This window comes from Morone saxatilis, unplaced genomic scaffold (assembly GCF_004916995.1).
Source record: "Morone saxatilis isolate NCDOM2014 unplaced genomic scaffold, NCSU_SB_2.0 Contig24, whole genome shotgun sequence".
Classification (NCBI taxonomy): domain Eukaryota; kingdom Metazoa; phylum Chordata; class Actinopteri; family Moronidae; genus Morone; species Morone saxatilis.
In genome coordinates this window covers 7,649,626-7,664,986 of record NW_023339807.1, presented here as the reverse complement: position 1 = coordinate 7,664,986, position 15,361 = coordinate 7,649,626, and the positions used below count along the sequence as shown (strand labels likewise).

The following is a 15,361-nucleotide window of genomic DNA, read 5'->3' as shown; positions in this document are numbered from 1 at the left end:
TTCACAGTCAGTCAGTGAACATGTATTTTATTAAATTGTGCCTTAATTGTCACTTTTTTCAGTTGTTTTATTGCCCCACAAGAGTAATTCTTTGATGCAGGAAGCCTAAAAACTAAATGAAAAAAGATTTTTCTATGTCTAAATATAACAAGCATTTCAGAAGCTGTCCTCTTATACCAGGTGTAGTTGTCTGCTGCAGGGTTAGCAGCACTGTTGCAGGTCAGGTTTACACTGCTGCCCACTGTCAGGTTGCCATAACTCACCTCAACAGACACATTAAATGGGGGATCTGAATTAAATAAATAAAAATACTGCACTGTTGTATACATTGGTTTAAACTGTATTTTTGTTTGTAAATGAAAACTATGTATATTCATGGAGGATCATCACCACTTATAGCCAAAGAAATAGCCACATTGACAAAGAATATTTCAAAACAGTATAATTTTAGTAAATGTCCTTATTCGCTTTCTTGCTCAGAGTTAGATGTGAACACTGATATCACTCTCATGTCTGTACAGTAAACACAAAACTACCACCAGCAGTCAGTTAGCTACAATGCCTGGAAACAGGGGGGAACAGCTAGCCTGGCTGTGACCAAAGATAACTTCAGTGCCGATTAAACAAACAAGAATCAAAGTGTTCATTAAGCTTCAGAGGTGCTGGTTACTTCTTACAAAAATTAATAAAAATTCAAATGAAATAAATGTTCAGTGACTGTGTTTGTGTCCTCATTATTCCATCTCTCTAGCTTTGATGCTCAGTGAGTCATACTGTACCCTGTAATAACAGAATAGGCACCTGCTAGTTCAAAAATATTGCTATATAAATTCATTTATAACACTGTAAATTGGGAAGATTTACGCAATATGTTTGCGAGTTCACAATCTTTAGCTTTCACAATTATTCCTTACATGCATCACAAAGTGAAATACCAGTTTCTCAACCAACAATGTAAAAAAAAAAAAACATACTTACACTGAACATCCAGAGCCACAGGGTCCGATAGCACTGACTCCTGTCCTTTGAGAGCACATGCATAGTTCCCTGCATCCTCTGTCTGAGCCTGGAACTCTGGTTTTGCTAATGGACGTCCATCTTTAAACCAAACTATGCTGGGAAGTTGGCAGGATGTTGTACATTCAAGAGTCACGGTGTCTCCAGCTCTCACTCTGTCAGGGTTCACCCTGGCACTGATCAGCTCTAGACATCAATCAGTTAAAGAAACTGAGACCATGATATTAAGAAAAGTTACAAATATTAAACTTATAGAGTGACACTCAATGTAGAATAATTTTACCTGTGACAGACAGATACACTGATTCTTTACTATGCCGTCCGTACTTCCCCGTATCAAACCTGAAGTAGTAATATCCAGTGTCATTATCCTGCAGGTCATGAATTGCCAGGCTACAGTCATGTTGTTGGTCTCCAATATATTCAGAACGATTTTGATATGAAGGAAGTTCTGAGAGCTTAAAACGTTTCCACTGTTTATCTTTTAATCCCCCTTTGTGCCATGCAGTGTTAGTAACAGTTTCACCATCTGTGTAGTTGTATGAGCACCTGAACTCCACTGATGATCCCTTTAAACCACAAGGATCTGAGTTTTCAAAAGTCACTGACCAAGTAGCACTCACAGGTCCTGCAGAGAGATCATGGTGTCATTATTAGTCTTATTGATGTTGTTTAGGCTATATATGCAGAATTAAATGGAAAAATGCTGCTCTGCAACAGTAAATATGCAATCAGTATATTTTTCAACTTAGGATGTGACTATGAAGACCATAGGTTTGCGGGGTGGTTTGGTACTGTTTGCAGTGGAAACAAGCTTTTAACCCCACACTGACTGATAATCACTTGTTAATTGGATATGAGGAACTAGTCAACCACTACATTACTGATTTTTTTTTTCTGTCTGCGTGTTTCGGCTGCAGACAGAGGAGTAACATTTTAGAGTGCATTAACCTGAAACTGAAAGGGGTTTGTCGGGTTGTAGTTAATCCCTTGTGAAAATCAAATTATTTCCTTTCTATCTTATTTAGCAACTGAATGTGTCTTTCCTCTGCCTGATTGGTGATGTACAAACAGTATTTATAACAGCGCAATATACATTTAAAACATAACATTTGTCTTCAAACGTAAAGTGAAAACTAATTTCTCCTTACCTGGCTGCAGGATCAGAAGCAGCAGCACTGCGATCATCTTCCCCACAATGCAAAACACAAAGTATCAAGAAGGATCTGAGGTGATCTGAAGTGATGAGGTGGGCGTCACTGCATGCAGTATGGGTCGAGGGGCAGAGGACGAGAGAAAACGTAGAGTTAAATTAGAGATAGGCACTTCTGGAAATGTAGTCTAAGAGAGTTTCGGACAAGTGCAGGAAAGCTCTGACACATGTGACGCTCTCTAGGCTGCTGACACGTCACATGATGAGAGGAGTCAGCTCGTCTTCCTTCCACATACCAAAAGCAACAGTTAATAAAGATGAGATAATGACTTAAAGAAAAAAAAAAAAGTTAAAAAACACATGTTCATGGGGAACTTGTGGTTAACACTTCCTCGTCTCACATCTGTTCATTTACATGTTGTTTTTTTGCTTTCCTTCTAACATTTATTTTTTTTCAAGTTAGTGTGGGGTGGCCATGGCACGAAAAAAAAATTTAATTGCGTATACTGTACGCAGCTGACACGGGTTCGAATCCCTGCTCATATTGCTGCAATTCACATCCCCTCCTCTCCCATGATCCTGTTAACTTCAAATAAAAAAAACGAATAGTAATAATAGGCTTTGTAAACAAAAATATTTTTTTAAAAAGCATTTTTTATTCAATTTTCACTCATAAATCACATCCTCAAGTAAAAATAAATACAAATTATGTATTTTAACATGTCTAATTTCAATCAGTAATTATGTTCAGGATAGGGTACAAAATATAAGGAGTTGGAATTAGGTTAAGCAAAATGAAGCAAACCGACAAAATTTAGCATTACACACACCCATGTTAGCATTTAGCTCAAAGCACTGTAGAGGTCACTCTTCTTTTACATCAATTACTCCTTCCTCTCTGCATTTTTCAATTATAGTTCTACACTTATTTTATATGTGCAATATTTGAACAATAATACTTTTGGGTTTTTTGGTCACATAAGTCATTACAGGAAACCTCACAACTACTTATGAATTTACTTCATGTGAAATAAATGAACTGTGTAGCTTCACAGAGCTGCTAGCGTGTCTGTAGACTTTTATCACGCAAGCAGCAGAGCCTGAATGTAATCTTACTCTTTCAATTTTATGGTATGCATTGTCTCAGTGTCTAAAAATAAACAACACGCTATAATTGATTGGTACAGGGCATTCAAACAAGAACAAGTGCAAGAGCAATTTGGTGAAAAGTGATACCAAGCTGCTTGTGCTTCAGAAGGAAGGAACTTATTTGAAAGTAAAATTTTGGTCGCCAAGTATTTAAAGCTTATTAAGACTGAGAGACAGTAGGGAAAGTAAGGGAGACTTGAGGGGGATGAGGGAGGGAGGGATAACAGATAGGTGTGTGTGTGACAGAGAGAGAGCAAAAGTAAATGGAGCAGCATGAAAAGCCTCCTTGCCCGGCCTGTTCAACCTGTTTCTCTTTTACAGACATCCATCTTGTAAATCAGGAAGCTCTCCACGTTCCTCCAGGTGCCTTGTTGTTTTGAACTTCCCACCTAGTGGGAGGATGGAGTGAGATGAGGAGAGTCAGCATTATGTGGAGACAGTGACAGCCTCTTCACTGTTCATGTAGACACTGGCTGGAGATATATGTCAGACTAGAAAGTGAGGAGAAGGCGTCAAGGCATCTGAGGTGTTCATTTCAACAATACATAGGATTTATTTTTAAAGGAGCACCGTCACAACCTTCAAATAAGGAAGCTGCCTGCAGAGCTGCTGGGGAATTTCCAGTTCATTTTGCGGTTAGTGTTAATAATTTAGTTTTGGTTTTGGGGGCAAAAGATTCAGGATTATGGGTGATAGGATTACAAAACTGATTTTAATAACTGCATTAACCAGGGATGTGGAAGCTCAGTAAAGAAAATCTAGTGTAAAGTCAAAAAATAGTGATTGCTTGTATGTTTCTCAGAAACTGTCTAAATGCAGGTGGTGTGACATCAGTAATGATTATTGTACAGAAAATGTGCCAAAAAAATGTTAGAAGGCTGAAAACCCAATATGGTTGTGCTTGTTATTTTATTTTATATTTTGCTATTGTTGTTAAATCCAACCAGTTTGAAACATGAAAATGGTCTATAAAAGTCAACCTTATTCATTCCCAATTCATAAGACCCAGGAATCAGTAGAGGTCTAAAAAGGGGAGAAAGAGTTTCAGGATTAATCGTATAATTTTATGGCTCATATGCTGCTTTTTGCATAGTGATAATATACTGAAGACACTGAATCAGAGTTTGATTATCTCCTAAAACAATGGCAGATTTTTCATATGAAGCAGTGATACAACTAAAATCATTGAGCGTAAATGCAAAAGACACTTGTACTGTTGTTGCATGTATTCTTTTCCTTTAACGTTGTATGAAAAGTAAAGTTACAATGTTCAAACTTTTGCAGATTTATAATAGGAGAGACTGTTTGAAGAAAAGAATGGAGAATAGAAGGAAAGGAGAGATGAGGAGGAAGAGGAAGGTTCCTTATATCTGCTGGCTGCTGCTGGCTCTGCTCCAAATCGCCACACCTTCCTCAGGTAACTTACCACAGCCATGACATCAAAATATCAGATTTAATGCTTAAAGTTTCCAGTACTTACCCACATTAAACTAAATGCATTCAACACAGTCATATTTCAATGAATAAAGAAGTCATAGCAGGAAATGAACTATGTGTAGACTGGGAGGATGTTTTGCATTTACTTCTACATTCAGTAGAACTTTAGTGACTGGGGGAAGACCAAGAAAATCTTACAGGGAAACACAAGTTTACAGTCATTAGAATATTCAAATGTTTATGAAGACCGTGAAGGGACTTTGCTTAAGCTCATATCAGTTGCAGTAGCATTCAGTTCCTGATTAGCATCCCAAAGATGGGTGCAAATGTGTTTTTGTACATAACAACAACTCAACAACTGAATTTCAGTGCTTCCTGATATATATTATATATATATATAAATATGAAAGCCCTGGCGATCCATGTTCTAAGTCTGATCTAAATTGTTGTTCTCTCTGTGTGACAAGAGAAAGGTGAAAGGTTTTTATTTTTTATTTGCTCTAAGAAGGACTAAAAACATTCATGTTTTCTTCCAGGTGAGGTTTAATTTCTCACAGCACAGATTAGACGCATATAGCTAAAAGAAAGACACGACAGTAATGTTACATAATTTGCTATAATATTTATACCTTGTGTTCAGAGGGCATGCAGAAATGAATTCTGGGAAATCACCTGATTTTTTTTTTCTTTTACTTGTCTGTAACAGGTTAAAAGTCAGATGTTTTTTCATAGCTGGAATTGAATTCAGTTATAACAAATGGAAAGAGTTTTAGTGCTATATCTATACATATATATCACTGGGGGTTAAATATGTTGTTAATTATGTGTAAATGCATACATTGTTATAATTATTAGTGATGGTATTCCATTATTTCCATTTTGCTCTTTCCTCTTCATCTCCCTCTCACACAAACTCACAACACTGTCAACACTTCTGCACTGTTGCAGCTCAAGACACCAACACCACCACTTCAGCTGCAGCTCTCCGTTACCTCACACGCCCAGTTGACGTCAGAGTGGCTGTGGGAGAACCTGCGGTGTTTCTCTGTGGAGTGCCCATAGCTTCTCCAAACCTCACATTCACCTTCTACAGGACTCAAAAGAACTACAGCCTCACCTGCCCTTACGGCTATGCGGAAGACATTCCCCAGGTGAGTCAGTGGCCGTCTAACTCCGTATTTACTCTACTGCCTCACTTTATACTCACTTTTTTCTACTCTTCCCCTCATTAACTTTATCTTGTCGTCACAGACACACAAACCCAGTGTAAACTCTGATCATTAGAGGTTGCATTAATTGTTTTACTTGAACTGATAGTTGTGTTTTTTTCTAACTCACTGTTAGATTTTACAAATTGTTAACACTGTGTAATATTTTTTTACCAAAGTTACTGCATTACTACCATCTGTAGTAGTACCATCAGTGGTATAGTGTGAAACCATTGGCAGGAATGTGTGTAAAGACAGATTTGTGACATCTCAACTTGATTGGAAGTCAACCCTGGTCCAGTATGCAACTTCTACAGTGCACAGACACTGAGAATGGATCTTACAGTGAAGTAGGAGACATATTGTGTTAAACTTAAAAAATGAGCTGTATTTACATATTCATAGACTCTGGATTTTTTTAATGAGGTAGAAGGAGGAGATACCTTTTAAGGATTTTAATGTGGAAACTGTGCACTTTTTTGAGGAAATAACATTTCAGCCACACACTATTGTTTCGAGCAGACTATTTAAATATATGTCTTAATACATGTCTTGAGGGGATATTTTAGCTTTTAAAGAAAAACATTGCCACTGTGGACGAGTGCAACTGTAACAAAAACACATTGAATGGATCTTCCTTAAGAGTCACGAGTTTTATTCTAGTTTATTTCAATAGTAAAGTTAAAGTTAAAGTATTAAGACATAAATGTGTGAACATTGCAAACTTGTTGTTGACTGAAAGCCAATACCATCAGTAGCAGATTGACCATCCATCCATCCATTATCTACCCACATATCCTGTTCAGGCTGGGTCAAGGGGGGCTGGAGCATATCTCACATCATGTGCATATATTCTTTTTTAATTCATTATTCTTTCTTACCTGTCCTCTCTTCTGAACCATTCTTCATTCCCTTCCCTGTCTCTTTCCTCAGGCTCTCTATGGAAGTTGTGAAATGAAGAAAGGAGAGTCATTGGCTGTGTGGACCCTCAAGGGCACTTCGTTCTCTGACAATGGCACAAGAGTCGTGTGTCAGCAGTCAAACAACATGGAAACCCATGCTGCAATCCTACGTGTCTATGGTGAAGTCTCATTCCAGACACAGCAACACTGCCTATTCCCTTTATTAGATTTGGTAACAAACTCTAGATCCACAAAAGGCAAGCGACTGCCAATATCATATCTGGAGGAAATAGAACATACACACAACCTTTTGTTTTGTACATATCTATATTTTTCTCACCATGTTGATCACATCATAAATACACGTTTAAATCATAGTTTTTCCTTTAATTTACTTACTTGTACTACATGTAAAAACACTGATTGGGGCTCAGTCCTGCTCTCTCGTCTGAAAACGTCCTGTAAAATAATTCTAAGTAATGTTAATTTTGTTTGTGTGTTTTCTCAGTGCTTTGTTATTACTTTATTAATAGCAGATATACTGTATCTTTTACATTTAAAATAGAAAAATAAATTTTTGGTTTATTAGTTCTCCCTTCTATTTGTTAAATCTGGAAATATGATTCACAAGGCATAAAAGTTTGTGTTCATTCCCCATTTTAATCGCTCATCTCTTAACTGTTATTTCTATTTTCTTTTTTTCTCCTCCCTCACTCTTTTCTCCTAGATAGCGGCATCAGCCATGCCACTCTCATTGGCTGTACCATCGGGGGTTTCTTTGGCGTTGTCTTGGTGGCTGGTCTATCGTACACAATGCTGCAGAGATCTGAGACCCTCCAGAAGTGCTTCAGTAAGTACCATGCTTCAAGTCACTGGTTAGATATGTAATATAATGACTACAAATTGAAAATTGATAAGTAATGTGTGCTGTGTTTGTGCTTTCAGGGGGAAAAGAAACAGAAGAAGATGTGGTCACAATAGTAACAAAGGATTAAAAGGAGGCAGAAAGACGACGAAGACTGTTTGGTTACTTGATGTTGCTTCATAAAACACATGCAAAGTTGTACTCTCTATTCTAGAAAATAGAAGTAGAAATTAACTGGTTCTATTTTTAAATCCTTTGACCGATCTGAGTGAAGTGAAAGTTGGATCCAATCCAAGTCTGGAGATGATGACTGAAATGTTTGAGGCCGGATCCAGACTGACCCCTGATATCTTAAGTTCCTTGTTCTGCCTTCAATAACTGGACCCTGCACACATTACTCACAGTCAACAAGCTCTTCAAACAATTCACCAAGAAATGATTAAGCCAGAGCTCTTCCCCCACTTATGCAGGGTCACATGTGCACTGCCTTATATACTTTATAAATCATGTGTAAAATATACTGCTGTGCTCACTAATGTGGCCAAACCAGTTTAGTCTGTGAATGTGTGTGTGTGTGTGTGTGTGTTGGTTGTGTGTGTGTGGTGTGTGGTGTGTGTGTGGTCGTGTGGTTCGTTAGAAGAGGCATGTAGTCATTGTATGTAGCTTTAAGTGCAAGGATTTAAAGAACAGTCCGTTTAAAGCAACATTATGTAAGATTTGCTACCAAGCTGGAGTCCTTGCTGCAGCGGCTTGAGGTCCCAGTCCAGCCAGCATGGACTGAGCTAACTAGCTCAGCGGTTAATTTACTTTAAGAACTATTTTGATTGATTTTGAAGCTCTTATATGAAGGTAGAAAAGTTACATAATGGGGCTTTAAATTGTTGGTTAGTGGTCACAGGGATGTTGTGAAAGTCCTGAGTCAGCTGCTGTACATATTCACTTTAAAAGAACTGATTTTAAAGACTAAACAATAAAACGACAATTTATGTGTCTATCACAACATGTTGCACCTTTTTGTCAAATGATTCAATTAAAACTCTAATTGCTATCCCTTTATTTGGAATTTAGTCAGTGAAGTGATTTTGATGTGAAAATGTTTTTCTATGTATTTGCATTCTTAGTAAAGTACGTAAATTGTGCTTTTGACGTGGTTACACAGTCATTGTCTTTGCATAAGCACATTAGCTCTTAGTTCTACAGTTACCAAATGTAAACTTAGGGATGTCTTTGTTTTTTTTGCTGCTGTTGATGTTTGTTTTTGTGCACTCTATTCTTGTCTTTTAATTTCTTTAGATACTTTGATGATTACATTGCTGTAATATTCTCGTTTATTGATTGTCTGTTCTCATTTTCTAGATAGAATTGCAATTACGAGCTTGCTGTCAGTGTGTGGCCCATGACAAAATCAAAGTTACAGGATGTCAAAACCAAAACTATATAGACATATATATATCACCAGTGCAGATTCATTTTATGTGTGTATGAGTGTCTATATAATATGTGCTTTGGCTCACTCTAGAATCAGACAACAGCTTTGCAAGGTTGTTTGTTCGTTTCTTTGTTGTCTGCCAGTTGGCATTTCAAACTGTTAAATTCTGCTTTAATTCAGAACTTGCAAGTTTATTTCTGTATCTCATTATCTGTACAACCTGGGTATCCACTGCATAATCACCAACATTCCTGCTGCATGATGATGTTTGCTGCTATTGTACAGGGTTACAAACTAAATGGTTTGGTTAATTTGCAACACCCTGTGAAAGAGCACCTAAAAGCATTCATCTGAACGATGATGCACTTGTAACCACCCAATAACCTTGGAGTGTCTCTTGCTTCCCCCTGGTGGTGAACTCCTTACATGTCTGCTTGTGTCAGGAACAAAACCTCCACAGTGTTCGGTGTTACTGTTCTTTATCCTTCTGTCGGTATGTTGTTTTATTGGTTGTTTGACACAAAGTAACAGAAACAATAGGAGCTGATGTCAAATATGTAGGTACCTTAACATGTAATTAGCAGACTAATTTCAAAGGCGTGTTCATCTGTTAGTGTCCCCTGGAAACACTTTCTGTTACTGCTACTTTCAGTGTTTCTGTATTGGTTGTGTTTTCTCAATTTGCAGCATTTCTTTTAAATTCGGTGCATGGGTTTTCAAATTGGATTTTTTCTTAATTTGCATTGATATTTTTAACAGCAGTGCCTGGAGTTCTCAAAATGATCTGAAACACATACGTTTGTGTTTCATGGTCTACCACAAGTTCTTCAGTCTTCCACACCTCCCCCATTGTGTTAGCAAATTCACTGAAATTATGCTATTTTACTACTCAAACACTAGTACTCTGCACAGTTGCTCATATTGGATAAAACGCTTAACGTTAGAATTTAGCTCGGTGAGCACTAATATGACCACTGGTATTTTGATTGTGGTCTTTATTCCCCTGACTGCATGTTGTGACACCTGATAGAGCTGTATGGACAGCCAGCAACACACACACACACACACGCACACACACACCCAGGGCAATCAGCAGGGGGGAATTCTGCCCCATCTTTTAGTTGATACAGCAGAGGCAGTGTGGAGCAACGTGTTGACTCAGCTGCTCAGCTACACCTCGGTTCACTCCATGATAGGTTTCTGTCATATTCTGGTGTTTGATTTCTTCATATTCCCCACAACTATTGAAGTCTTATAGTGATCAGCATACAGTATGACTGGCTACATTTGGTGTTTGCATGACACAGGATCAAATGAGTGTGGTGCATTCAGAGTGGGAGTCTCTTGTCTTGTTCGTCATTTCTTAGCTCTGGTTGGGAAAAAAGTCCTGTCTCCTAAACTTAATATAATAAATAAGCAATACCCACTGTCATGTGAGGAAACCATCACTGACCGCCAAGGCTCTATTTTCTTGAGTTTCCAAATGTGATTCTGCAAGGAAGATTAGGAATGACTTCCATAGGCTGTTTCCAGGTCTAAGTGAAGCTCTGTTGCTGAGTGACTGGGTCTCATTCACTGCTTTGTAAGCTAACCTGTTCTTAGACCTTTAGTTTCACTGTTTATGGACAAACACCCTGAATACCACCATAACAGAGACACGTGGTACCGTATGTGTGTGTGTGTGTGTGTGTGTGCCCACTGATAACCTACATTGTTCTGTGTGTGTTCTCAAGATGACCTTTAACTGACAATTTTATCTTGTTTTTGAGTCGAGTTGGAAAAAGAGCTGACAATAGACTTTACAACTTTTAGAAGCATTTTAACTGAGCTACAACTAACCTCTGTTTTTACCACACTCGTAGTGGACCATTGAGATAAAAACTAGATGAACATCACAGATTAGGTTTTATGCTCTGAAGCATTGATCTGATCCGGCAGGACCATATGGCATCTCTTCTGTCTATACCTGTGAGATCTTTTCTTGTTTCTTTTTCAGGTCTAAAGGAGCTTTTTTTCACAAGGGAAAAAATACTAATGCAGAAAAGCAAGATTATAGTAAAGTAAACAACAGCAGAAATGCAATATATTTTATATATATTATATTTCTTCATAAAGCTAATATAATTGCTTATTTGCACTTTAAACTAGTTTCATCCTTATTGTTGAATGTTGAACTTTTACATGTTTAATATCTTCAATTTCTTTTTTTATTAGTGTATATATCTTATATTACTTTTTTAAATAAATGTCAGGAAATCAGTGAGCCTTCAGTCTACTGTTAGTAGATCCTCAAGTGGCAGAGAATACAGTACCCTGGGTAATTTCATATATATTTAAACATTAACATTGTTGTACTGTGCCTAATAATGTCATGAAAATGCTCACTAGTGGGGAAGAGATTATGTGTTTGTCAGGAAAATAATATTGTAATTTTTACCACAGAAAGAAAAAAACACTGAACATCTGCTCTCTATATTTCCTCTAATTCTGTCAGTGACGTGCCATTGACACAGGACAAAGTGACCTTTCTTTAACCTCACTTAAACAATGTTACAGACAACTGGTGCTTTATGTAGACAGAAACCAGCGACAACACACATATACAGTGTGGCCACAGAGCCCTTAAAAATCAGTTTCAGGTAATTATGCATTTAGATTTAGTTCCCAATTGGACATTGTGTGAAGATTAATTTAATATGAACATTTTGATAGGAGTGAATAAGCCTGTAAAATGTTTCTATTCTTCTCTCTCTCTCTCTCTCCCTTGTCATCACCAGTTGCCACTCTATCTGCAGCCAAATTGTTGTATTATCACTTACACACACACATATAACCACACATACACACCTTCAGCTACAGTACGTCTCTATGTGTGTGTGTGTCATTCTCTATCTCCTCTGTCCACAGTATTATCATTTGTTAAGAGGCTGATGCATGCCTCAGCTTTGTCAGTGTGTGACAGGGAATGGGTATAAATAGTCCCAGATCAACACTGTCACACATGCACACGCACTGCATATTCTGCAAACATGGTACTGTATATGTGGCACAACTGGACAGTCATATTTGTTAATTTTGGATTGTCCATGATTAATTTGTTTTAATTGTGTTACACGTTGATTTCATGATTATTATTTCAAGTTAAAACACTTACCTGAAATGCCTGCATGTTTGGAAGATTTGGAATGTTTGTACTTACCCTTTAGAAAAGGAAACTGTCTCTTTGGTCTCTGCACCCAACCCGATAATCAGCCGTCGGACGGGGGTGGGGTGGGTCGGTGTGTGGCGTATCAGTTGGGGTGTCGGCGTTCAATTTTGGCCGATCGACATGTATCGGCCAGTGGCCGTCGGCCTCAAATGAACAATCTTGATTGGGGAGTGCTAGCCCCTTGAACTAGCGAATCAGTGAGTGCACGAGAAAACCGGAAAGTGACGATGGTAAACATACTACGCCAACGCCAGTAATCTTTGTTATTATTAGCCCATGTAATCTTTCCCGCTTCGATCTGTGTAACTATCGACAGCTAAATGAAAAGACACACCCTGATCGACCCCCATCCCAAAGAATTCAGGAAGATATCGGATGAACCCGAAAGAGGTAGAGGCTGTTCCAGTTATGAAAGAAAGCAAAACCCAAAACAGTCCCCCCAGAGAAGGGAGGATCCCTGGTTAGCTTCCTAGGCTACTACCAGAGCACTTTATTGGCGACTTTTCAAGGATGCTAGCCTCTTTATTAGTTGTTGTCCCACCCAACGACTGAAAAAAACAGGCAGAAAAAGGACAAGGCCGTCGTTCCCCCCCCCCAGACTGCCCCCCCATCTCAGCCAGTGAAGTGACAGTCACTGCACCAGCAAGTATAAAAGTCGTCATGTAGAACTCGCTGTTGGCCGACCTGGTCGCGGCGACATACGTGACGTCCACGGGAGAGCCATAACCTAATTTATACTTGCGCTGGTGGTCTCGCAACAATAGTTGCAAGCTTCTCCCTGTAACAGAGGTTCGCAACTGAGTACAGCTACCGACTTTGCTATGTTCTACGCATAAAGAGAAGAAAAAGGTAAACAATGGCGACCTCTTTTTTGGATTTTCCAAATCAGTCCGCGGAGGTTCTTCCCAAAATTTTCCGGCATATGGCCTCCCTCTTTTCCAACCCAATTCATTTGGCGATTTCTCGCAATGAATTCTTGGCACCTCTGTTGTTCCTTCATTGAAGGATCCGTAACAGATGCCTGTAAGAGGCGCACTTGCTCGGAAAGCTTCCTGTTTCCGGTTTGGCGCGCTCAGCTGAAAAAAAAAGGTGGTGCCGCAACCTGGCGCGCCAGCGAATCTACGTCATTTTGACGTCACAGTGTCACGCGACAGGTCGCAAACGGCGAGCATACTGAGGTCTTTAGAGAAGACTGGTGACACTCTGTCCTACCCCCCAGGTAATGGCATATCCTGATCTTGAAAGCCAATTTGTGCAATACATGTTGATGCATCTGAGCAAGGTCTGGGGCTGTCTTGTATCAGCGTTCAATGTGGAGCACTGAGAGTGTAGGATACAGATCGGGACACTCACTCCAGCAGAGAAGAACTACAGGCCTTCCCTCAGGAAAGCTGGAACTTTTTTAGCTCTCAAAGTGGGCCTGTAACTGAAGCGATTCCAAGACTATCCGTCCTTCCCATGCCCCTCACCTTCACAGTGTACAGCGACAATAACCCCCCCTGACAATATGTGATGAAGACCTGCCAAACTAATGCCTGTGGGACACTGTTGGGTTCAAGAGTAGCAGATTTACGCTTTAACCTGAAATCAGGCCCAGGAAATCTGTTAAACCGTGGACGCAGACTTTCTTATCCAACGGCCAACCAGCCAGAAATGGACAAACTGATGAAAAAAATGCACCCAGGGAGTGTAAACCAGATGAAATGCAAGCAGTTGGAGAAAGGACTGCAAGCTCAGGAGCACAAGGTAACGCTGACTGGATTTCAGCCCATTACATGATATATGTGGATGTGTTTATCTGAAACATAAACAACATGCATGTGACACTACAATCCAACCCAATACCAGTGAAATATTCAAGCAGTGTCCAAAGAGAAGATGAAGTAAATAAGCAGAGTCATCACTCTGAAAACAACAAAACGAACGCCTGAGATACAAAGACAATATCAAAGAGTCAGCAGCCCGTGAAATGGCCTTCCTGAGGGAGTGGCCCACGTCCATTCAGTTGGATAAGGATGGAATCCTGCGGCGAAAGAACAACGCTCACGATCACCAGCTTGTGGTCCCCTGGAAATTTCAAGCTCAACTGATGTTATCCGCAACCCTATATGAAAGTAAATGGCCCATTTAGGGACCTGAATAGATGATTTTCATTAGCCCAGAGAGAGATTTCTTTTGGCCAAAAATTGAGAGAGGAAATTGAACATTATGTCACAAAGGTGTGCCGTGTTTGAAACAAAAGAAGCCAAACAATAAAACAAGGACCACCTCTGCAAAGCATAAAAACATAGCACCTTTTGAATGATATCCATTGGAACTATTGCATTTTGGAGAGAAGCAAGGGTGGAGTGGAATGACATTCGGTAATGTATGACCCACTTTACAAAGTTGCACAATCTTATGCTACACCAAAACAAGTCTGGTAAAACAGCCTGCACGCAAGATCTTGATGACTCATTCTGAGATTCGGCTTCCCCTGCCAAAATTCACCACCGACCAAGGAAGAGAGAATTCGAGAATGGATTATTCAAGAAGCTACAAAGTCCAGTGGGAATACAGCATTCCAAGACGACACCTTATCATCCCCTGTTCTATACCCATGAGAAGCGCTTTAATAGAACACTTAAGTATGCTCCGGACACTGGGGAGAACCACAAAAACCTAACTGCAAGGACTATCTGAACAAAAGGGTTTCATGCTACAACTCCTAACTGTTCAGCGAATCAAGCAGAGTTGTCTCCTTTTTTCCTGCTGTTTGGAAGAGGAAACCTACTTTACCCCATTGATTCTGATGTTTTCCCAGAGAACGAGCAAGGCAATACCACACATGATTATGGTCAAACGAGGAGTTACAAGCCAGAGGATAGTCAGGAGCAAGAGATGAGTCGAGTCAGACCTCAGATTCAGAGTCCCCTAAACCAGAACTCCAGGGTGTGTGAGGGACAATGCCTGTGTCTTCAGAGGACGATCCATGAATGCAGAGAGGGTAGACA

At 39.4% G+C, this 15,361-nt stretch overlaps 2 protein-coding genes across 2 annotated transcripts; one reads left to right on the top strand and one right to left on the bottom strand.

The window, feature by feature from the left end:
• Positions 1-978: 978 nt before the first annotated feature.
• LOC118335605 (B-cell receptor CD22-like) lies at positions 979-2,401 on the bottom strand (the record flags this gene model as incomplete). The annotated part of the gene is given in 3 exon segments (XM_035671981.1): positions 979-1,203; positions 1,301-1,645; positions 2,169-2,401. Coding segments are annotated over 3 exon segments (607 nt in total), but the record flags the coding sequence as incomplete, so codon positions are not given.
• Positions 2,402-3,678: 1,277 nt separating this feature from the next.
• LOC118336212 lies at positions 3,679-8,341 on the top strand. The gene is made up of 6 exons (XM_035672812.1): positions 3,679-3,954; positions 4,604-4,736; positions 5,705-5,907; positions 6,898-7,045; positions 7,594-7,716; positions 7,812-8,341. The coding sequence occupies exons 2-6, from the start codon at positions 4,637-4,639 to the stop codon at positions 7,859-7,861; spliced, it is 624 nt and encodes a 207-aa protein (XP_035528705.1). The 5' UTR covers positions 3,679-3,954; positions 4,604-4,636; the 3' UTR covers positions 7,862-8,341.
• The last annotated feature ends 7,020 nt before the right edge of the window (positions 8,342-15,361 follow it).

Bases quoted from the DNA above. Each gene is read 5' to 3' on its own strand.
- LOC118336212 (XM_035672812.1), top strand. From the start codon at position 4,637: ATGGAGAATAGAAGGAAAGGAGAGATGAGGAGGAAGAGGAAGGTTCCT. The intron at 5,908-6,897 runs GTGAGTCAGTGG...CTCTTTCCTCAG, and splicing joins ATGCGGAAGACATTCCCCAG to GCTCTCTATGGAAGTTGTGA. The intron at 7,046-7,593 runs GTGAAGTCTCAT...CTTTTCTCCTAG, and splicing joins TGCAATCCTACGTGTCTATG to ATAGCGGCATCAGCCATGCC.